At 41.9% G+C, this 22,786-nt stretch overlaps 1 protein-coding gene across 3 annotated transcripts; it reads right to left on the bottom strand.

Annotated features, from left to right (window-relative positions):
- Positions 1-196: 196 nt before the first annotated feature.
- LOC148838849 (uncharacterized) lies at positions 197-19,785 on the bottom strand. Of its 3 annotated transcripts, XR_016086366.1 has the most exons (10): positions 19,422-19,785; positions 11,572-11,607; positions 10,007-10,318; positions 7,479-7,787; positions 2,567-2,872; positions 2,124-2,414; positions 1,590-1,901; positions 1,240-1,368; positions 792-1,144; positions 197-239 (listed from the first exon to the last, which is right to left on the bottom strand). XR_016086366.1 is itself a non-coding variant. In XM_088908689.1 (9 exons), the coding sequence occupies exons 1-9, from the start codon at positions 19,450-19,452 to the stop codon at positions 906-908; spliced, it is 1,965 nt and encodes a 654-aa protein (XP_088764815.1). In that variant the 5' UTR covers positions 19,453-19,785; the 3' UTR covers positions 282-905. The 3 variants fall into 3 exon arrangements, 2 of the variants coding, with proteins under 2 accessions (XP_088764815.1, XP_088764817.1); XM_088908689.1 differs by lacking the exon at positions 197-239 and having other exon boundaries at positions 282-1,144; XM_088908691.1 differs by lacking the exons at positions 197-239; positions 2,124-2,414 and having other exon boundaries at positions 282-1,144.
- Positions 19,786-22,786: the final 3,001 nt, after the last annotated feature.

A 22,786-nucleotide genomic window follows, 5' to 3' on the forward strand; every position in this document is an offset into this window, starting at 1 on the left:
GCAGGAAGGTTAGTTCCTAATCCCGCACACTTCCACAGGCCTATAAGTCCCACACCCAGGTCTTCCCACGGTGCCTCTCTCTCGAACCCCAGCTGCCTCCCCACCCACACCCCTGCAGCAGCTCCCCAGCTCATTCCTCGCAGCACAGAGCGGTCAGGCCTCCCTGAGCCAGGTGAGCTGCCCCGACACGCTCTGCTCCTCTCCTCTCCCTCTCGCCTCTCTCAGCACCTGGCCAGCTGCTGAAATTAAATAATACATGCAAGGCTATCACGAATCAAATTGTGATACAAAACACTTTATTAAATAATAAAGGAGTTAAACAACAGTATGTAATTAAAAAACAGGTTTAAGATTGAAATACCTGAGTTAGGTAAGTTTTTTTAAAAAAATGTTTTGCCTTAAATTTAATGCAGAAATATACAATTCTGTGTAGTTCAGCATAGTATGATTTAAATAATTAAAATGTGTACCTGAGAATTAGAATTATTTCAAAGACATGAATTAAATGAATATTGATACAGTAAATCACTTTTGAACATACAAAGCTCAGAGACTGTGAGATCTGCCAGGCTGTGGCTCACACTAAGATTCGGATTTCAGGGCTGTTGTGAGGCAGCTGGGAGCTGGGATGGAAGGCAGGAGAGGTGCTGCTCTGGGAAAGGGAAGCACTTCTGCAGCCAGGATTGAATCAACACGCTGACACTCATGTCCATCCCAAACCCCAGAGCCGTTACTCAGGATCACCTTCTAGTTTGCCAATGGCCTCTTGCCTCTCACCACTGGAAACCTACCCTCAGGTAACAGGCTGGTGAATTGCAATTGATGGGCGACATTAGATTTAATACAGATCCAGACAAGTTCCAAACGATTTGTAAGGTCAGAATTCCAGAGTCTGGGCAGTACTATCAGCCAAAGTTCTCGTACTCATTTTCTTCCTCTGCCTCTCTGTTGGGGAGACTAGCGTTTTCATAATCGGGCTCGCTCTCCTCCTCCTCTTCCACTTCCTCATAATCAGACCTGCTGTCCTCCTCTGCCTCTTCATGATCAAGCTTCTCCAAACAGACCTCTGCATTCACATAATCATTTTCCGAATCCTCGTCTTCACTGGTCTTGCCTGTGCTCGACACGTATGCGTTCATCACAGCTGCAACATGGGAGCAAAGAAAGATCCCAATACTAAATGGAAGGACTAGACCAGCAACCAGGTTTGTGATGCACTAGACAGAAGTGGAAACTCACCTGTCCTGCTGGCTCTCTTCTGGACCTGGCTCCTCTTCTTTTTCTTACACACCAGGAAGACAATGAACAGGAACACCAGGAGCAGCACTGCTGCAGTCACCCCAGAGATTACTGGGAGGATCAGGGACTCTGGAACACAGAACAGCACAACGTCTCTCACTATTTCATGTGCACCAGTCCAGTTGCTGAAACTGCAACTAGTAGGAAACTTAAAATATTGTGTGTCCAATTTTGGGGCCAGAAAATGAATTAGACTTTTAATCGTAGAGTTCAGCCATCTGGGTGGAGCACTGTAATGACTGAGCCATTCATGAGCCCCTGCAAAACTGCTTGCTATCCTGCTATCTTACCTTTGTTTGTCACTGTGAGGGGCAGAAGTTCACTCTCAGGGGAGGCGAATGTGCGACTGGAGACCTGAGTCTCATACAGGCAGCTGTAATTCCCTTGGTGAGAAAACTCCACTGCAGGAAAGGAGTAGGAAGCGGAGTGATTGACAGCTGGTGAAGACATCTGGATCACTGATCCATTGGACCCAATAAACCTGAGCTGGAATATTCCACCTGGGTACTGCGGCACAGTGGAGCAGGTGATGGTGAGGTTTTGTCCCCTGGTCACCTTCCCTGCAGGGGCACTGAGGGAGATGTAGGGCTGCTGCAGAGTCACTGGAAAAGAACAGAGGTTGTATATATATAGGTCGTATATATGACGGTATATATCATCAACTTTCTGCTACATTGGAGAAAAAAAGGCCACTCAGAGTTAACTCACATTCTGACGGAACCTGGAAATCTTTCAAACACAGAGCACATGCACTGTACATAACCAATAGCATACAAATAAGACCCTGATGTTTGTGCTGATGAGGATAGCTTAACTATCCTTACCTATCACAGATAAATGTACATGATCGCTGTTTGGAGAGTAGAAATTGCGACTGGACACTTGTGTCTGATACTGACAACTATAGGACCCCTCATTAATAAAGTCCACTGCGGGAAAGGTGAATGTGGCAGGGCTGGCTCTCTGTGGCTGGCTTGGTGACTCCCCGGAGTGCCACAGGTGAAATGTGCCACCTGCAGGCGGCGTGAGGATGGAGCAGGTGATGTGAACACTGTTCCCCCAGGGAACCTCTCCAGAGTGGGGAGTGAGAGAGATGAGTGGCTTCTGCAGGACAACTAGGACAATAAGTACAATCAGTATATTTATTATTAAGTAGTTCAGGTGGGTAGCTGTGTCAGCATGTGTAGTCTGCAAAGGAACAATCGTATTTAATCGTGTAATCGTATTTAGAGAAAATTAAACAAAAAAAACATTGGAACATACTCACCCACTGTGATGTTGATGGAGTCGCTGCGAGGAGAGCTGAAGTTCTGCGCTCTTCCCTGGACTCTGTACTGACAGCTGTAGCTGCCCTGGTGTGAGGAGTCCAGGTCAGACACCCTCAGCTCCACTGTGGTCTGTGGGGACCCAGCTGTCCGGGTCACAGTGGGGCTCCCAGCACTGCTCCTGTACAAGTCAAAGCCAATGCTGGTGTGGAGCCTGGAGGGGGCAGAGCAATTGAAAGAGACGTCTTCTCCAGGACTGAAGGCAGGGTGAGGGGACAGCAGGGACAGGCTGGGCTTCTGAATAACACCTGTTGAAAGATAAGAAAAAGACTATCATTCACTCTTGCAAAATTGTTTCATATGCAAAGTGGGAAAAACAACCTGGGAAAATGAGCTCAGTAATGTACAACAACACAGGCTGGACAAAGCTGAAGGATTCAAATTAAAGAAAATGTAATAATATCTAGAATATATCATATCTGGCTCAATTATTTTGAACACAAATCCCAGGTTTCTATGGAGAAGTTTGCCATCTTCATGTGAAAGAAACACAAATAAATTGAAAGAAGCCATGGTACTGACTTTGACAATGCCTCACATCTCAGTCAACGTTCCCTCAACCCTTTGTGTAAAGAAGAGCTCCCTGCTCTCAGTTTAAATACACTGTGGATTTAATACGTGAAGCTTCCAGTTCTGTTCTCTGGTTCATGCCTTTGGCTATTTCAGGTCTTAGGTCAAATTTTTAAAATACTGAAATGAGCCAAGAAAAAAAGGAATATGTGCTTTAATGATTTGGCTTTAATTCGCCTTGCTGAGGAATGACAGCTGGGGTCAGTGTTCATCCCCCAAAACACCTCAGGACCAAGGAAGAACAGAGCAGGCAAGATCAGAAAGAGAAAAGGAATGGAAAGGCGAGGAAAGTGTTCAGAGCCGCATTTCAGTGGAGGGATTAGGCTAGAGAGGTGAGAAAGCGACTCTGATCCTGGATGAGCACAATGAAGCAACAAGTGTGAGGCACGACTGTTTCCGATGAAGTGAAACGCTGAGTGCTAAAAAATAAGCACACAGTAGCATGTGCGGCAGGGAAGCTTTGATAAAGTGACAGGTGAAAAGCAATATTAAAATCTGACCTTCATTCAAACTTTTGTTCTGTAACCATTTGGAGATCTCGAATCAGGTTCCATCATACATTTCTCTGTTCAAGAGTAAGAAGGCTCTGCTGCTTGCCTCCTTGTTTAAAACACTCAATTGAGGAAATATCGGATTCCTCTTCCCTAAACTGCCAACAGACTAGCCATGAATTTTGTTTATCAAAATTTTACACAATATTCTAAATAAGGAATTTGTCATGCCCAGTACACCTAGAGGGCGTTCTGCTTCTGTCCTGTTCCTAGTTTCCTGTGATGATTCATGTCTTTCTGGTGTGTCTTGTTGGGTAGCCGATTTACTTCCTGTTTCTGCTCTCTCCTCGCTCAGCATTGAGGTTCGGGTGTCCTGAGACCCGCTTAGCACCAGGTCGCTCCTGTCCATGGCCTGAGGGCATAGGTTTCTATACGGCATTTCCTGAACAGCTGAGCCCGGGCTAACCCCCATCTCGCTGCTACGCATAGAGTCTTTTCACTCTCCTGCCATTCCACGGTTCGTCCCTTCCGACATCCATGACAGAATTACTAGTATAGTACATTACTGTATATAATTTTCACATAACCTCCCTTGATTTAAAATCTACATTACTAACTATATATCTGTGGGAGATCTATACAATATACTGTATATATCCTGGAACTATTTCCATAATGAAGTGGTTCCTGTTCATGATTTTAAATGCATTTCCAGAGTTTTCAATTGTGTCCAGATCAGGGACACCAGGAAGACAATGAACAGGAACACCAGGAGCAGCACTGCTGCAGTCACCCCAGAGATTACTGGGAGGATCAGGGACTCTGGAACACAGAACAGCACAACGTCTCTCACTATTTCATGTGCGCCAGTTTCATGCTGAAACTGCAACTAGTAGGAAACTTAAAATATTGTGTGTCCAATTTTGGGGCCAGAAAATGAATTAGACTTTTAATCGTAGAGCTCAGCCATCTGGGTGGAGCACTGTAATGACTGAGCCATTCATGAGCCCCTGCAAAACTGCTTGCTATCCTGCTATCTTACCTTTGCTTGTCCAGAGTTTTCAATTGTGTCCTCTGGTTTGTGTTTTGCTGTTCATTCTGAAGTCTGCTGGGTAGACTGTGTCAATGCCTTTGATAATTTTGAATACTTACAGTATATCAGGTCCTTTTTAGTCTGTTCCTTTTTAGTCTGACTGGGCCTTGAACAAGTTCCTCCCGACTGTCAGTGTGGAACATTCATTTAAGCCACAGAATGTACTGTAGCATGTTGCTCTTTTCTGGACTGATTCCAGAGCAGCAATATCTGTTCTATAACGTGGTGACCAAATTTGTACCCACTGTTCTAAATGAGGCCTTGCTTGTGTGTTATACTCTTTTAACTTCACATAAATTGGTCCATTTTCTAACCACTTTGTCCAATAGCGGGTAGCAGGGGGATGGAAGCCTTTCCCATCAAGCAATGGGCACAAGGCAGGATCCATCAAGGACAAGACGCCAGTCCATCTCAGCGCACACACACACACAGACACACACACACTTGCACCGGGGCCAATTTTTCTAGAAACCAATAAACTTGCCTGTACACCTTTGGAGTATGGGATAAAAAACAATAGAAATACAGGAACAAGTAATAGGTTTATTCCATGCTGAAAAGAGAAGAAAGAAAACACAACGTTTCAAGCATGGAGTCTTCTTCAGGAGGTGGTATAGAGCAACCTCTCTAATTCGTGCAACTACACCACTGTGTCGGCTTGTCATCACTCTAGCACCATCTGTACAAACTCCGACGCATTTTTTCCAGTCGATGCCATTCTCTTCAATAAATTCATTCAGAAGCTGAAATATGTGCTCTCCTGTAGTTCCTGTTGGTAGCAGCTTACAGAACAGAAAGTCCTCATGGGACATGCCCTCAAACTCATATCTAATGTAAACGAGCAAATTGGGCAAATCAACGACATCTACAGACTCATCTAATTGCAGTGAAAAGCATCTGCTTATCTTAACGCGCTCTATCGGGGTACTTTTGACATCTTCCGTCATATCAATAATTCTACGAGTGACTGTGTCTTTCAGAGGGGGCAGCGGGTCGAGCTGTTTAGCAGCTTTTTCTCCACACATAATACGTGTCAGCTCTTTTGCCAACGGTAAACACAAATCTTCACAAATCGTGTGGGGTTTACCTGCTTTAGCAATCCGCAAGCTTGCATTTCCCCCCGTTTCCGTTTCAGGAATCCGTCTCAGAAGTTAAAAGAAGTTTTTATTTCATGCGCTCGGTGACGCAGAGACGCTCGGTGTATTTTTCTCAAATTTACCTAGAACAGTCCTGAACTATTTTTCAGTTATATATCACGCTTTCCTGTGCTCACAAGATTGCCAGTGTTCCAAAATCACGCACATTCTCCTACCTTCCTATTTGCTTGAGATAACTTTTTTAAATACAATTGACCGCTTACGTTCGTAGCACGCGTTCCTATAAAAGGTATAGAACGACATAGTAGCTCTTGTGTCCACTCTTAGTGCGTGCTGTATCGTAGTACTGTACGTAGGCTGCGTATTTGACGCATAAACTGATTTTATTAAAATAGAAAACATGAAAACCCGTGCACACAACAAATTTCCAGAGACATTTTGCGTACCCTAGCTTGAGAACCACGGGCCTAAAGGTTTCCATCACTGTCCCAGGTATCCATCCATCTTCTAACTGCTTTAACCAATACAGGGCCGTAGGGGAGCAGGAGTCTATCCAGGATACACTCTGGGTGGGACACCAGTCCATTGCAGTGTCAAAGATATATTTTACTGAATCCTGGACAGTTATTTTGGCTGTTGTATTCATGCGAAATCCTTAGTTATTTTAGCCTCAATTGCAATAATTGTTTTGGCCATTCTAATAGCAATGCATCCATTTTCTATTGGCTTTATCCAATCCAGTGTCCCAGGGGAGCCAGAATCCATCCTGGCAAGCAACAGGTGCAAGACAGGATACATCCTGGAATGGGCAGCAGTCGCAGAGTAACATTCTAGTATCTTTTTTCTAAATTTGCTGTCCTCCTTCTCTTTAACAGTTTCCCATTTTTAATCATTTGAAATGTTCTTTTCATAATAGTTTCCAAATGAATTTGTCAGACAGTTTTGGGACACTCTTTTTTTAGGTTATGATTTTATTCACTTTTGGAATAAATAGTTATTTGAATACACTTGTACAAATTCCATATCTATTCTTTCCCATTATACCTTATTTCTCCAACACTTCCTTTTCTGAAATTGGAACTTTTGTAGTTTTAAAGCGCGCCATATTACATTTTCCCTATTAGTTTATTCACTCTGTCTTGATTTTTTTTTAAAAACAAGATCAATTCAAACTTTTCTTCATTTAGGTTCTCCAACCAACTGAGTAAGAAACCTGTCATTAACCATTTCAGTTTCTGCTGCTGGTACTGCCGTGTGTTTTTCCCAGTCCGTTAGAGGAAAGTTGAAGTCCCCATAAAAACTACACCATCAATTTTTACTTTCATTGCTTAGTGTTAAATTAGAATCAACATCAATATTTGGTGGCAGTGTTCTCCAAAAACTATACCTTAGTTTCAACCAGATTCAGACACTCAGAGGTTCAGAAACCACTGATTTAATTCCAAAGTGTCTGAATTTGTTACAGGTGGAAAGTGTAAATTTGTACCGATGCCGATTGTGCCAAAATAGATAACAACAACTGAGTTATCTCCTGCCTTCCCTAGGATCCTGTTAATTTTACGCACAATATCAGCAACAGTAAGGAAAAATGGGACATCCTTACCTGAGCAGACAACACCAGCATCTTCACCATGATTACAGTTATGAGTTCCAAATTCTGGGTGTGTGCACTGTGTCAGAGAGGACTCACTGCCTGAGCACGACACATCGTCAAGCCAGATCTTTCCACTCCCCTGGCCGAAGGGTGCGCTCCCCGGAGCAGACACAGCACTTCCACAGCCCAGCTCTCTGCACACCACCTGAGCGTCATTCGTGTCCCAGCTGTCATCACACACTGTCCCCCACTGGCCGCTGTGATAGACCTCCACTCTCCCCGAGCAGCCGGCGCCGTTGACCAGCCTGACCTGGGCTCCTTCAAATTCCAAAGAAACACACTGAATTCAAACTCTCAAGAGTACAACTAGGAAATGAACCTTGTCAATGTAAAATATGGCAGAAATGTAGAAAATGTTTCTGAAGCAGATGTCAGTTTCTCAATATTGAAGTTGTGAATGTCAAGTGTAGCAACATGCATCTGACTTCAGTGTCATGTCTATTTTATTCCAAAAAATACTCTACCAACCTTTAATTCATTAGTTTATGGTGTTATCTATGGTAGCTTATTAGTGCCAGGAAGAAAAAATAAATAAAATTTAGATTAGATTTTATTGTGTTTACATGAGAAAAGTATCTTGTTTATACAAGAAAATTATTGTGTTTAAAAGCAATAGTTAATTTGTGAACAATGTTGCCTACTATATTAATGTATTACATGATATATGCATTAATATTGTCCCTTGCAAAGTAGCATTGACTTTAATAACAGTAGAATATCGTCACACTCTTATTTTTGTAAAAAAATTATCTACAAGAGCAGAATCTATGTTCTGTCTTTTGTATACATGAAGTAGAGAAGAGTGTCAGTGAGCATTCCTGAGTTAAACATTTTTGTCGCCACTAGAAATGACACAGCTTTCCAAGCGTATGTTCTTCTTGATGTGAAACTGCAGAAACATGTCCTGTACATGGATTTTTGCCAACTCTTTAACATTGCACAGAATACATTCACGTTGACTTGACAGTCAGACTTAACACCTACTGTTGGCTTCTGGTACTGTTATTATTGGTCACTCGTTTAGACTTTAAGCACAAAAACCTCAAAAGCTTTTAGCCTACAGTATGCTGACATCAAATACATTTGAATTTGGAATTACAAAATTCAGGAAAAGTGTATTTTGAAGGGAGAAGAAACAGTATTTGTGTGTCCGGTTGCACAGACATGAATGTAAAGAGACGGGGTAATGCCAAACAAACAAAAGAGGAATTCCAGGACAGCACACAACCCATTACACAGTTTGTACACTGTTGGCCATTTACTGTTACCAGCAATAACACTTGGTATACTAATAATAATAACTTTTATTTTATATAGCGCCTTTAAAGGTGGCTTCTCAAAGCGCTTTACAGGATAACAACAATAATAAATAAGAAGAATACATGAGATAAAACACAATTACAATACATAGAGGAGACCGTGGATGGTAGTACTAAGAAAAGCAGAGGGGTAAAGAATGGAACCAGTTCAGTAAAGGCTTTTCTGAAGAAGAGGGTTTTGAGTCTGGATTTGAAGGAGTTTAGAGAAGGTGACTCTCTGATATCCTCAGGGAGAGAGTTCCAAACATACGTTTGGAAAGCTGTGTCATTTCTACCTGTTACATAAATGGCAAAAACAATACGCTTTTAACCTGGAATGCTTACTGACACTGTGTTGTTCTTCATCTATACAAAAGACAGAACATGTGCTCCATTAGATTTTTTTTCAAAAATAGGAGTGTGATGATATTCAACTGTTGTTAAAGTCAATGCTACTTTGCACAGGACAATATTTTTTAATATATAATACAACATTAATATAGTAGGCAATATTTTTCACAAATTAACTATTGCATCTAAACACAATAATTTACTTGAATAAACAAGAAAATGTTCTCGCATAAACACAATACTATCTCGTATAAATTAGGTTTTTTTCTGTGGCGCCAATAAACGTCCGTGGTTATCCACAGACTTAATTAACTTATTTGCATACTTGATGTTAAAGATGGGTGTATGCACATTGTAAAGGTAAAACCTTTCAAATAGAGTTGAGTTCAATTTTTAAATATCCCTTCATCTGTTATCAGAAAGCAGCTTGTTCCTCAGGAGGCCAGAGGCAACTCAGGGAACAAGGTGGGAGCAGATCCTGAGATGCCAGTCCTTCGCGGGACAGTTGGCAAAAACTGTACATCAGTGAAAATAGAACATATTTAAATACAGATCTGTTATATTCTCAAGTACTGATAATTAGTCACATAGCCTATTGCATTCATGTTCTCTGAAAATGCAATTAAATTAATTTGGCATTAAGTATATTACTGAGCCTGAAGAAGAAGTTCATATCAGTGGTGAGGCTGACAGAGGGCACCGCAGGCGCTTCTGAAGGCACTCGGAAATGCTGCCACCTTAACCCTCCTGCTGTGTGCTTTGTCAAAAAATCTCCAAGTGTCAAGAATGTTTTCTCTGAAAGATGTAAGATGAAAGTAACTCTCCTACCTGAGCAGACAACACCAGCATCTTCACCATGATTACAGTTATGAGTTCCGAATACTGGGTGTGTGCACTGTGTCAGAGAAGACTCACTGCCTGAGCACGACACATCGTCCAGCCAGATCTTTCCACTCCCCTGGCCGAAGTGTGCGCTCCCCGGAGCAGACACAGCACCTCCACATTCCAGCGCTCTGCACACCACCTGAGCGTCATTCGTGTCCCAGCTGTCATCACACACTGTCCCCCACTGGCCGCTGTGATAGACCTCCACTCTCCCCGAGCAGCCGGCGCCGTTGACCAGCCTGACCTGGGCTGCACCTTACGGGCAAGAATTACAAAAAAACATTCTGATAGGACACAGCGCAAAAGTCTGTTAAAAAACAATCTGTAATTGAATGGGAAGAATGAAGAAACTAATTGTGACAGAACACATGCAACCGAAAATAATGGAAAAGATAAAAAAATCCGGTGCTGTGTAGTGTTGTACAGGCCCATCAGCGAAACATGAAAGGAAATGTAAAAATACAGAAATTACAATTTTATTGTGTATTCTGTACAATTGAATTAAAACATTAAATCGAGCTCTGTGAGAGGGAAAAGTGTCTGGTGTGGATGATTGCTGAGGGTGGTCAAGGGAGCTGTGAACAAGAAGGTTATGCAGACTATGTGGACCGCGATATGAGATGATGGGGCAGTCAGAAAAGAGGGTACCATCAGATGGATCATCCTGTAAGATGGGGAAGTTTTCGTTAATGGTCCTGGGGATAGAAAGGGTGTTAAGGTGGTAGGGAAGCACCAGTGGAATCCTGTTGTGAGGTCGGGAGTTCCTAATTGGGCTGATGATCGGAGGCTGTTTTTGGCTCGGGCAAGGGCCCTGTCAATAACATGGGTGGGGTATCCTCTGTTGAAGAAAACAAAGTGCATGTTGAGGGCATGGATATGGAAGCCCAAGTTGTCACTGCAAAGTTGTCAGAGCCTGAGGAACTGTGAAGAAGGGAAATAATTTTTAGTATGTGTTGGATGGAATATCTGTATAGAAGATAGCTGTGTGAATCTATGGGTTTGTAATTGAGAGGCAGAGAGTCACGGATGGCTAATGGATAGAAGGATATTTTTCCAAGGCACTGTGACCCTACATGTCTTTGCACTCTTTGGACTCTGCAGTTCCATTTGTTCCCAGAAGGAGGCGGTAAACACCGGGAGACCTGCTTTGTGTGTTGTTGCTGCGGAATGAGTGTCCAGCTCACATTGAACTTTGCAGGTCCGTCAGTACTCATATATCTTATTTCAAAACTTACTTTTATAAAGGTTATACAGCCCCTCTCCCTGTGTGGGGTGGTAGATTGCAGTTTGTTTTTATCAATAAAACAAATAATAACATTTGCAAAAGGGAAGTGTAACACAGGTTTTGTGTAAGTGGTGTCCACTCCTTGCTGAATGAATCAGTTCACAATGCCTAGTTTGCACAGAGAAAACTGTTCAAAGATCTAGAATTATGTTAGTAGACATTTTTACACTAGAAACATGACTTATAAAATCACACAGACAAGATATAATGTGAAGGTACCTACTTGTAAAACTTTTGTTGAGAATTAGGAGGCATTGACCTGCAGGAAAGAAACAGAAGAGGCAAATCAGCAAAGTCTGCAGGTCTAGGAACTGGACAACAAGCATAATTGGTCTTGTTTCTTCATACTTTCTAACCTGGGTTTTGTTCTTCTGCTTGCTTGCCTTGTGAAAGTCCTGGAACCTGAACTGATCACGACTGGCACATGGCACCCATAGCAACATGGTGGTGAAGTCTGTAAATGTTTAAAGCTGTAGTGGCTCTGAAATTGGAATAGCTATAAATTATAGTGATTAAAGTGAAGAAGAAGTGTAATTGTAATATTACCAATAATACAATGTAATAATACAAGTAGTTCCACAACTGTGGTAGCTGAATTCACCTCAGATTGAAATCATTATTTTAGCCTGGTGGACACTGACTTGATATTTCCAGGTGCGAAACTGTTGCGCCCCCACACAACTAGTGACACCCATCCTTGCCAAGATCTCCCATTTCAAGAGGTCATACTGGGATGCCTCAGTCGCTTTGAGATCAAAGTATGTTTTCTGAGCCTCTCCAGTAAAAAATGGGGCCACAATATTTGCCCATTGGTCTTTTTCCCAGTCCTGTCTCACCTTTTGAACATAATTGTCATGGATTTGGTAGGTCTGGACAGGACCGCCAGAGGAGATGGGCATATTTCAGTCATGGTCTATTATACTACTCGTTATCCGGAGGTGTTTCCCTTAAAAATACTGCCAGCAAAACCATTTCCAAGGAATAAGTAGGACTCTTTTTCCATTTATGTATCACTTGTGTCATTGCTTTCTTTCTGCATTTCAATCTTTTACAAACCTCGGTATTTCACCAGCAGACCACTGGTTAATTAGTCAGGAGAGGATAGACTGGGACCCTGTCCTACAATTTCTAATGTTTGCAATAAGAAAAGGGCCCCAGGCTTCCACAAGCTTAACTCTTTTTGAATTACTTTTTGGGAGAAATCCTTGGCATCAAGCAGGGAGTCTGGGAGACTCCAGATAGACAAAAAAATATCCTGGAATATGTGCTACATATGCTGGATCATATCAGTAAGATTAAACCTACAGTACACAAACATCTAAAAAAAGCACAGTATACTCAAAAGACTTCTTATGATCCAAGAGCTAGGGAGAGAGAATTCAACAGAGGGGATAAAGTGTTAGTTTTGCTTTCTTCTAGTGAGAGAAAACTATGACACAAATGGTAGGGGTCACATGAGGTGGTGAACGGGTTGGATCACTAAATTATAAAATATAAACAACAAACAAGAAAATATCAAATCTACCATGTTAACCTCCTAACAGTATGGAAGACAGATTTTGTCCTTGGCAATACCAAGACATAAAGTGTTTTCCTTAAAAGAAATGCAAATAGATTTAGTTTCCTACTCGGCAGAACTCGGCGTACAATAATAACTGGCGTGAATTTACTGGAGGTGCCATATAGAGTGGCAAGAAAACTGAAATAATTTAGGAAGTACAGAAAATGAAAGATTTGGGAGTTATAGAAGAGAGTTCCAGTCCTTGGTCTAGCCCCATAGTTCTAATATCTAAACTGGGTGCAAGGTGGCGATTTGTAATAATTTCAGGAAACTAAATGAAATCTTAAAAATCGACGAGTATTCAAAGCTCTGAGTTGATGAACTGCTCGAAAAAAGTCTGGGAAAAGTAAAAACCAGATCTGAGAAAAGGTTACTGGAAAATTCCAGTCTAAAGAAACATCTTTAGATGTCAGGCAGAGACGTCTAAAGAGAAAACCATCTTTCTTCATCCCACACAACTGTACCACTGCAGTTTCACCGTTTGGCCTGCATGGTGCTGCGGGGAAATTCCAGAGCCCTACGGACGCGATCCTCATGTCACGATTGTAGTCCCTCCTCCTTAAGGGCGCTCCGGCTCTTTTCACTTTGGATATAATTCTGTGCACCTGCCCCTTGTTCCAGCCTCCTTCCCGTCCCCCTTAAAAGCCAGATACTCAGTCAGTTCCGGGCTCTGCATCTGATTTCCATATCGTGCGAGACCGGGTCCTGATGCGTCATGTTTTTAAGTCTCTGTCTCTGTTCCCCCTGCCAGTTCCGACCCGGTTCCTGGTTTTAATCTCCTGGATGGATCGCCTGGGCATGGACTTATGCTTGTGTTTTTGGATTCCCCATCTGGATTACCTTTGGATTGTTTGCCTCGGCCACACCTCCCCCGTGCACCAGCGCACTTTGGAGAGTATTCCTGCATGACCTTTTTCCCCAGTGTTTCCTTACTACTTTGGATTGTGTCGTCTGCATAGGGTCCGGAAAGAACTGTTCGTTACACCTCAGGGCCCTCTGCTTACCTGGACGAGGTGTTCATCGCCAGTGATGACTGGGATTTGTATTTAAAACATTGCCAGACTCAGACTGTCATGGACAGTTTGGGGGACGCTGAGTTAAAAATAAATCCCACGAAAAGTCACATGGCTTTTGTGCATATCAGATATTTGGGGTACAAAGTGGGAGGGGGTTAGCCCCCTTATGGCTAATGCAGCAGCAATTAAGAACTCTCCTAAGCCTTGAAATAAAAATCAGGCACAAACATTTTTGGATTAGGTGAGGTACTATCTAGATTTGCAGAGAGGGTTCATTCTCCACACTGAACACTTCTCACTTGGCATCAGTAAGAGAAAGAACTGGTCTTAAATGGGATATTTTGCAAAGAGGGATGTGCTGCAGACTTTGCAGACATGTACTGTCATTTGAAAGAAAGGAAAGAGTAAAAAATCACCCCAAGGTCTAACAGAATTTGAGGGTAAAATTTCTGTATCACCAAATGTGACTTTTAGAATCTGAGACTTGATGGAGGGAGCCAATTAAAATCATCCTGGTCTTAATCTTCTTTAACTGGATATAATTCTACATCATCCGCAAATGTACAATTTATTGTATCCTTGTTCACATCAGCGTTCCAGGTCTCTCGCAATTCTTTAGGGCTTCTTCCAGCCCAGGTCTTACAGATGGGCTGTTGTTTTGTTCAGCCAGGTGTGCTACCCAATAAACTGGATCACACTTCTTCTCTTAATTAGAACTACTGAATCATTTATAGTGACTACAGCTCAATTGTGTCTTTTACTCAATGTAATAATGAAAGCAGGGATCTGCAAAGCGGGCTGGCTCCAGTGGCTCAAGCCCTCATTGGCCCAAGTGCCCATTTCTGCTTGTAGAAATAAAGTCCAACCAATTTCTTTTTTTTTCCTTCTGTATGTAGTACGGATCTCCCGTTAGGAAAAAAAATGTTGTACCTTATTGATCTCATCAGAGCACAAGTGCCCACCTCCTGTTCATTGTAAAAAGCAAAGAAAAAAGCAGTGATAAACAACGTACAGTAGGCTACTCCACATGTGGAGGTCGTGTTAAAATTTTTGAACGGTGAGAAGAAACACAGATTTTTCAGAACGACTGTCCAAAAGTAACACACCAAGGGTGTCGTATTGAGCTCTTTGTGTTTAAGAAAGACTGTTTTCATTCACCTGTTCTAAGTTTGCAAACCGACGAACTCGCCACGTTATTGTCTCCATGGCTACTTAGCTAGCTAGATTTGAGATTTCCTTAAGAAATTTTGTTAACTGAGTAGACAAGCCAGTCTTTTTGTATTTGATATAAACAGCTGACATACATATTCTTTTGTTGTGTATACATGGTTCAGTCACAGAAACAGGAGAGCAGAAGAAGAAAAAGAGAAAGAATTTAGGGAGGCAGCTGAAGGGAGCACATCGCTTCACAACTGGGTCACAATTAGCAACAGATGAACAGGAAAATGGTCATCAAAAAAGCCAGTTCCTTCGACTACATTCTGCGTAAGCCTCAATAACAGAAGAGTCTTGCTTCACAAGAATGATTACATTGGCAAATGTTGTACGACTTAAGTTTTGACGAATATAAAAACTGCCTGTAGCCTATTAACAAAAAATATACAGGCTATATGAGTAGTAAGTAATAGGTTTATTCCATGCTGAAAAGAGAAGAAAGAAAACACAACGTTTCAGCTGTGGAGCCTTCATCGGGTGTGAGGATAGGGTTAAATAAAAAAAACACAGGTAGTTCTGAATTGACAAATAAAGAACTATATGGTAATTTGTAGTCCACATGTGGTGATTTAATTGTACACACAACTAACTTTTATAACTTCTGTTGTTTAAACAATAATGTGATTAAGAAAGTTCACCAAATCAATGTGAAAATGATTCTAAACAAAAATTATGTTGTCTGGCCAAATGGCTGTTAGTACTCAAAGGTCCTCTTGAAACGCTGGGCAGACATCACTGCATCTTCATGGAAGATGCTGCTGTAGATACTGCTCTCTGGACGAGACATTAAACTGAAGACCTCTGACTACTTGGTCATTAAAGGCACTTTTCAAAAGAGGAGAGTTAACTTCAGTGTCCCAGCTAAAGTACTCTCCAGACTTCCTAAAGATTCGTCTATATTCAACTAGTGAAGCAATTTCTCTCTCCTCCCCCTGATCGGCAGTGGTGCAGGATTGCTGCTGTGTGTCCCAGGCAGAGCTACACTACAGAGGAGGACGAAGTGGATCTCCTTCCTTGTGAAAACACACTTTGGGATGAAAAGCGCTAATAAATGTAAGGAATTTATTAATGAAAACATAATCTCCCTGTTTCCTTAATCATGCATTTCCTCATCAGAAACTCTGCTGTGCAACGTGGTGTTCTCGCAGCTCAGATCACTAATTGACAAAATGTGTTTCACAAATTAGATTATACTTTGTTAACCTTCTGTACAAATATGTGAAATTGCAACTCACAAGTACAGTAGCACCTCTGAGTGTTCCTCTTTCTTGTTACATGCAGAATAAGATAAAGGAAGTATATTTCCTCATTTAAAGTTGTTTTACAGCTTTAAAGTTCATTGTGAAAAATATTTGTGTGGATAGATTTTAGTGTTCTGTGGAAGAAAATTAGGACAATATACATCTTTACTGTTAATGATTAGGATGATATAAGAATATATATATATAATCACCCTGAAATACTGGAACAGGAGAGGTTTTTAAATTTCCGAAAGTCTGTGTTGAAAATAAGCACATTTCGCAATCCTAGGCGTTGTGGTTAAGATGCATGTCTTTTAAAAGACTGAAGATTTCCCTAGCCTTAGCAGAAGTAATGAAAATTAATCAGCACTTTAAAAAGTCTATTAATTTTTTTAAATAGAAAGATTTCATTTAAGGAGCTACAATTAAAAAAACACTTATTCACGAGGAAGAACATTACCATGTGTTCAGGAGTGCTTACTGATGAGTTGGGTGTACGAAACTGTCTGTCTGAGGGCCAGACCCCTGACTGCAGCTGAGGAGGGGGCTGGAACTCCTGCAGAGAGAGGCCAGGGGCAGCTGCACAGGTGAGGGGCGGATCAGATTAAGAGAGAGAGGCTCACTGCAGTGTTTATAGGTTCATGGAGAATTAGAGGTTAGAAGAGCTGGGATAAGCAACACCTTGATTTCCTGATTACTCCTCCTTCCTGAACCTTTGTTAAAAACCCTGTGAAGTATAGTCCCAGCTGTCTTGACTCTGGAGACTATCGCCTGATTGTTGTCCTACCTGAGGAGACCTGACTGGCAGAAAAGATTTTCCTGCTCTCGAATCTCTGCAGAAGAACATCCTGGGGGTCATACTTAGCCTAAGCCATCCTCCAAGTCCACACTTCTGTGACACAGTGCAAGTGTGGACTTCAGGTGCACAGGAATTTGAGGAGCACTGTTACCAACGGGGTAATATGACATCCTCTCCTGATGCAACTCGCTGGTCACACGACTCAGTCGAAACGCGTTCTGTTGGTGCAGTTTTTGCACAGCTTCTTTTCCAGTGGCCAAGCGAACACTGGGAGAGAATTTTTTTCAAAAAAATGTCATTCTTTGCTCACAGTTTGATTAAATTGAATGTCTTAGTACAAAAGTAGTGAGGTTAAGTGTTCATTCATGTGCAGCAGTATGAACTCAAAACGTGCGAAGTAAACTAAGAAAAACTTGTTAATACCATAGTCTGTTTATTCAAAGTTTTGTACTATTAAATACATTAAATACATTTCATCTGGATTGTCCCAGTACCAAAATGACAGTGTGAGGAACATAAAGTGTTCATTCACGTTAAACAGGATTGATTCAAAGCGGGAAAAGTAAAATTAATAAGATAAAAAAGGCAATACCTCAAAGCTTTGTAGTATTAAATAATTTGTCTTTCCTTGTACAAAATACACTGGAGGTAAATGAATATTCATCCGTTGAAATGGGATGACGAAATAAAAGATTAATGTCAACACTTCTTACCTAGCATATATACAGTATCAATCTAAAGTAGTCTAATGAAATTTTATTTGTACATAAAATAATGAGTTTTAAAATTGTTAAATAATTCAATTTTACGAACATGAATATTTTATTCTTAATGGCAACTTCTCTCAGCTTTGATAGGTTAGAACATGACACATCACCATTCTGCAAAGGATCGTGGGTGATCCCTTTTAGCGAAGTCCACTCTGATGCGGACTTCAGAGAAGGGCTCATGTGCCCCCCGGGAAACACCGATTCAGACATGGGACACCCTGAGCCCTCGCAGACCCGAGCAGGAACACACATACGAAGGGCACGAGATCACAAGTTTGCCTACTGGGACACAGCCCTACACTGACAGGTACGTGAAAAGAAATATAAATGAAAGGATGCAAGTGGAAACTACAAGGAAGAGCATATACAGTAGAAATAAAAACAGGAGACACTTATTTACACAAAGGGGTATAGGGGTTGGGGCCACGCTGCCTAGCCATGTTGTTGAAGCCAATATCCTGGCTTCTTTAAAAAAACAGCTGGATGAGATCCTGGAATAAATCAGCTACATATTAGGTGGTTTGAATGTCCTCCTCTTGTTTGTAACCTTTCTTAAGTCCATTCAGTCCCCATCAGCAGCTGTGTCTGGCCAACAGGCCTGTTACTGATGTTAAACTCTTACATGGTACACTGGTGACAATAACTCCCACACCCACAGAGCATCTTGATAAGTCAACTGTGCTTCCTGCCCTGCTGATGTGCCAAACCACACTGTTGATTTTTCAGCTTTCTGCCTTGGACATAAATACAGTTCACATACAACTTTTCATGTAGAAAATGTATGGTCTTGCAAATGTGAAAATATTTGTTTTTCATTAGGAAAACAATGATACTTTAGAAGACAGAAAAGGGGCAGATTTGAACTGAAGTGCCTCAAGCTCAGGGTTTAATTGGCAGAGGTGGGGAAATGGAATGGGCTTTCTTGCAGAGCTCAGAGCTGTGTGCATTAAAAGAAATACAAATATAACAAGAACGGGCGTGACAATACGATAAGAGACAGCAAGCTGTAAAGGACAAGAACACTGGGTACAAGATATTAAAGCCCAATTGTTTTTGAAAAGTATGAAATTATTTTTTGCATGTATACATTTATTTTATGCACATTTGGACCTTTGCAGCCTATGCATGCTGACCTAGCAACTTACTTGAACTTCTTCAGTACATTTATTTGTATTAATAATTTAAGTGTATTTAAAATTTTTGAAGATTATTTTATAAAGATAAACACTGATTCAGATGTTCAGAAAAAGATGTTGTTTGACTTTTATTTCTATACAGCTGTAACATTTTGCTAGTTTGACCTGTCCCAGCACTGCGAGGCAGCCATGCTGACCACTGTCCCACCCCCCTGTGAAATGTATCAATACCATTATCGGAGTTGCAGAAATCTCTAATTGAGCCCGTCTGTCCACATTTTCTTAGGATAGCCTGAGCACACAAACATTTTATTATCAATAAAGACAGAACTTACAGAGCAACAGAGTGAGGAGAGTCCTTGGCATCTTCTTTCAGTCGGGTTCTCCTACAGAACAGAACTCCTGCTGACACATTCAGACAATACAGCCAAGATGAAGACTTAAGACAGCGCGGTTTCCTTCTCTAACCACCATAGTGCAGGCTATTTGTAGCTGTGCTGAAAAAAAAAAGATTTCCCCTTCACATATTTTTGAAGCATCTGTATGTTCCTGTTTTAAGCAAAAACCTTTTGCTTCAGCTAAATCCAACAGATGAAAGTAGAATGACCCCAATTTTAAAATCTACAGCATTCATTGAAGAGCCAAAAACATTCCATTGTATTTTAATCTCTGCTGTTAGTTTGCATCTCATCTCCTCTGAGGAGCCACTTTTAGCACGTGTCAAATCAAACATCTGTCAAAACATTTCCGAACAGACACACAGGAGGTGTGTGAGTGTTTCCCTCTAGATGTGAAGACAGATTTCTGGCTCCAGCTCTTGCTTTTGAGCACACAGGATGTGGGCTTTCATCTCCCTCAAGCTCAATTTTTTGATTGTATCATAAGATATGGTTTAATTAGCGGAGCCACATTTTAGAATGAAAGTAAAACACTTCACACTCACAGAGTGTCAGAGGCTTAGTGGTTGTTTTGTTTGTTTCACTTTTACAAAACCTTGTTAGTCAGAAGAGGGTAAATATTTCACTTTCAAGTCTGGTGCTGAAGCTGCTACCAGCACCTGCAGCTCTGACCCTGAATCACAGCAGGTGGATTCTGACGCTGAGCTTCCTCATTCAACGCGAAATTCAATCAGAAGAGCTGCTCTGCCTCCTTCCCTGCTCAAATCCAAGCGCGAAGAAGAATTCAATTTGCTACTTAATCCTTGTGCTTTTACTGTACAACACCTGTGCTTAAATTCTAAGGTCTGATCTGGCTTTCTGAAATAAATGCAGTCTTAAAGATGTCAAAAGGGCTTTGCAATGGCTAACTCGAATTTTAATGAGCCAGAATGAAAACTGAGACACAGTTCTTGGTGTAGTGCTGTTAACTAGTAGTACAGAGACTTTATCTCCGTCACTATTAACACTATACAAACAGTAGCTGCAGGGTGTTCGCACTGCTATCCTGTAACCACAGTGTCTATTTACTGATTCTTACGACTTCAATGTACTACTACAATAACAAAATAAGACATTTCTGTTTATTTTTTAAATGTAAGCAATTAAAAATTTATAATAAAAGGTTTTCTGTTTCTATTAGTAATAGAGAGCTCAGTCCGTCTCATTGAACACAAGGAGAAACCAGAACTAGGAAGCTACTTTAAAACATCAAGAGTTTAGGACCGAGGATGAAGGTTAAACTTATCAAATTAATTAAAAAATCACTGTAGATAGTTAAGAGTTCAGGAGGAAAGAAAACCAGAAAAACCTTAATCCTCCAGGAAAAGGCTGGACGGGACTCGTCTTGATGGGTCTGTAGTTCGACAGTGTGTCACTGTTCCCCACACAGCCTGCAGGGCCGTATGATCATACAGCCATGGATTCGAGCAATTAAAGACACAACAGAAGCAGATTCTCTAACCTGCAGCCAGAAAACCTCATTACAGGCTGGGCAAGCGTTCGAGGTGAAATTCGCCCACGAGGAGGGCACCTTTAAAGCGGAGACGACGGCAACGAAACTTTTTGGCGCGCCCTCTCTTTAAAGCCCTGGCCAGATATTCAGACAGTACGTACAGTTAAAATTCAAACTGAACTAAAAACTAAACATCCCAGTTAACATAGCGGTGCTTGTGATCCTTGCGTTTGACCAACGGAACAGGGCGGAAAGTCAGTCACATGATTTTGGGTTTGAGTTTCGAAAGCTTAACCTATCGGCAACAAAGCGAAATTTAAACGATAGGCTACCTCAAACTGTCAGTTACACGACCGTGTATGTCTTTAAAGCCGCTCCTATTTGGCTTTTTAGTTATGGAGGCGGGAAGACGACCCTTCCCTCTGTCGTCTGGCGCCTGACGTTCGAATCGCGGCGGGTGAGAGAGGACAGGCTGTGCTCCCACTGCCAGCGGGGAGAGATAGAGACAGAGGTGCACTCCCTGCTGTACTGTGACAGATACTCTGGGATTAGAGAAACATTCTTCCCTAAATTCAGAAATCGAATCCCAGAATTCGCACATCTGTCAGAATCACAACGGATCCCTATCCTACTGGGAGAGGGAGGAGGGAACTGAGTTCAACTGGCAGCTCAGTATGTGATCTCCTGTCCCAGCCTGCGGAACAGTCAGTCTGTCTCCCTATATGTATGTTTACATACTGTATATGTGTAGCTGGGATACACTTTTTTTCTGTACGTGTCTACCTGTGCCTACTCAATTAAATTGCTTTATAAGGTGCTTTATTGGCATAACTGATGAGTACAATCAGTGTGGCCAAAGAAAATAAAATTAAATTAACATGAAACAAAACAACAAAAAAATAAAATAAAATCTACAGACATATCATAAAATATTTACATATACCCAGTGCTGCTTCCTCAGCACCAGCTGTGGCCCGATGCCCTGCTGGGTCATCAGGGTCGGATCCTGAGCCACAGTGCTCTGTGAAAAGCAGAAGCAGCTGCTGTAGACACTGGCTCAGCCAGGATGAACATGCAGGGGTGTGGCAGGAGGAGGGTGCATCCTGGGAGGAATAAGGAGCAGCAGCACTGATTCCTCTTTACCTACGGGCCTTAACCGAAGAGAGACTCGGCACCACAGACAGGCAGGATCGCCAGCTGTGTGGAGCTGCTCCCGGAGGACCAGGGAGATCAGGCAGACTGGGATCTACACTTGTGCCCACTTATTGAGTTTTTCACATGTTTCCTTGTGCCATTGAGTGCTGTGGCCTCACACTTCCACTGTGTCTCCTGTTGTTCTCCCTACAGGTTTTGTCTAGATAATCCTGTTTCCTCTCATGTTCAAAGACACGCTGACCAGGTAAACTGGGATCTCTAAATGCCTGCCCATGTGTGTGAGTGATTACACACATGTGTGCCCTGCGGTGTCCTGGTGTCCTGTCTAGCCCATCACATCGCCTCGCATCCCAGGCCTTCTGGTGCACTGTGAGAAATCTGCCGGAATCAGAACAGCTTCCAATCCTACGGGGGGAAGAAACTCAATAGAGCTGCAGCCCAACCCAGTGTGTGATCTCCTCTCCCAGCCTGAGGAACAGACAGTGAGCCTGTCTCTCAGTAATAATAATGCAGTGTGTGATCTCCTGTCCCAGCCCGAGGGACAGACAGTGAGCCTGTCTCTCAGTAATAATAATACAGTGTGTGATCTCCTGTCCCAGCCTGAGGAACAGACAGTGAGCCTGTCTCTCAATAATAATAATACAGTGTGTGATCT

This window comes from Atractosteus spatula, chromosome 2 (genome assembly GCF_055471065.1).
Source record: "Atractosteus spatula isolate fAtrSpa1 chromosome 2, fAtrSpa1.hap1, whole genome shotgun sequence".
NCBI classification, from domain to species: Eukaryota; Metazoa; Chordata; class Actinopteri; order Semionotiformes; family Lepisosteidae; genus Atractosteus; species Atractosteus spatula.

Bases quoted from the DNA above. Each gene is read 5' to 3' on its own strand.
- LOC148838849 (XM_088908689.1), bottom strand. From the start codon at position 19,452: ATGCCAAGGACTCTCCTCACTCTGTTGCTCT. The intron at 11,608-19,421 runs GTAAGTTCTGTC...TCTTTCCTGCAG, and splicing joins TCTCCTCACTCTGTTGCTCT to GTCAATGCCTCCTAATTCTC. The intron at 1,902-2,123 runs GTAAGGATAGTT...GTTCTTTTCCAG, and splicing joins TGTACATTTATCTGTGATAG to TGACTCTGCAGCAGCCCTAC.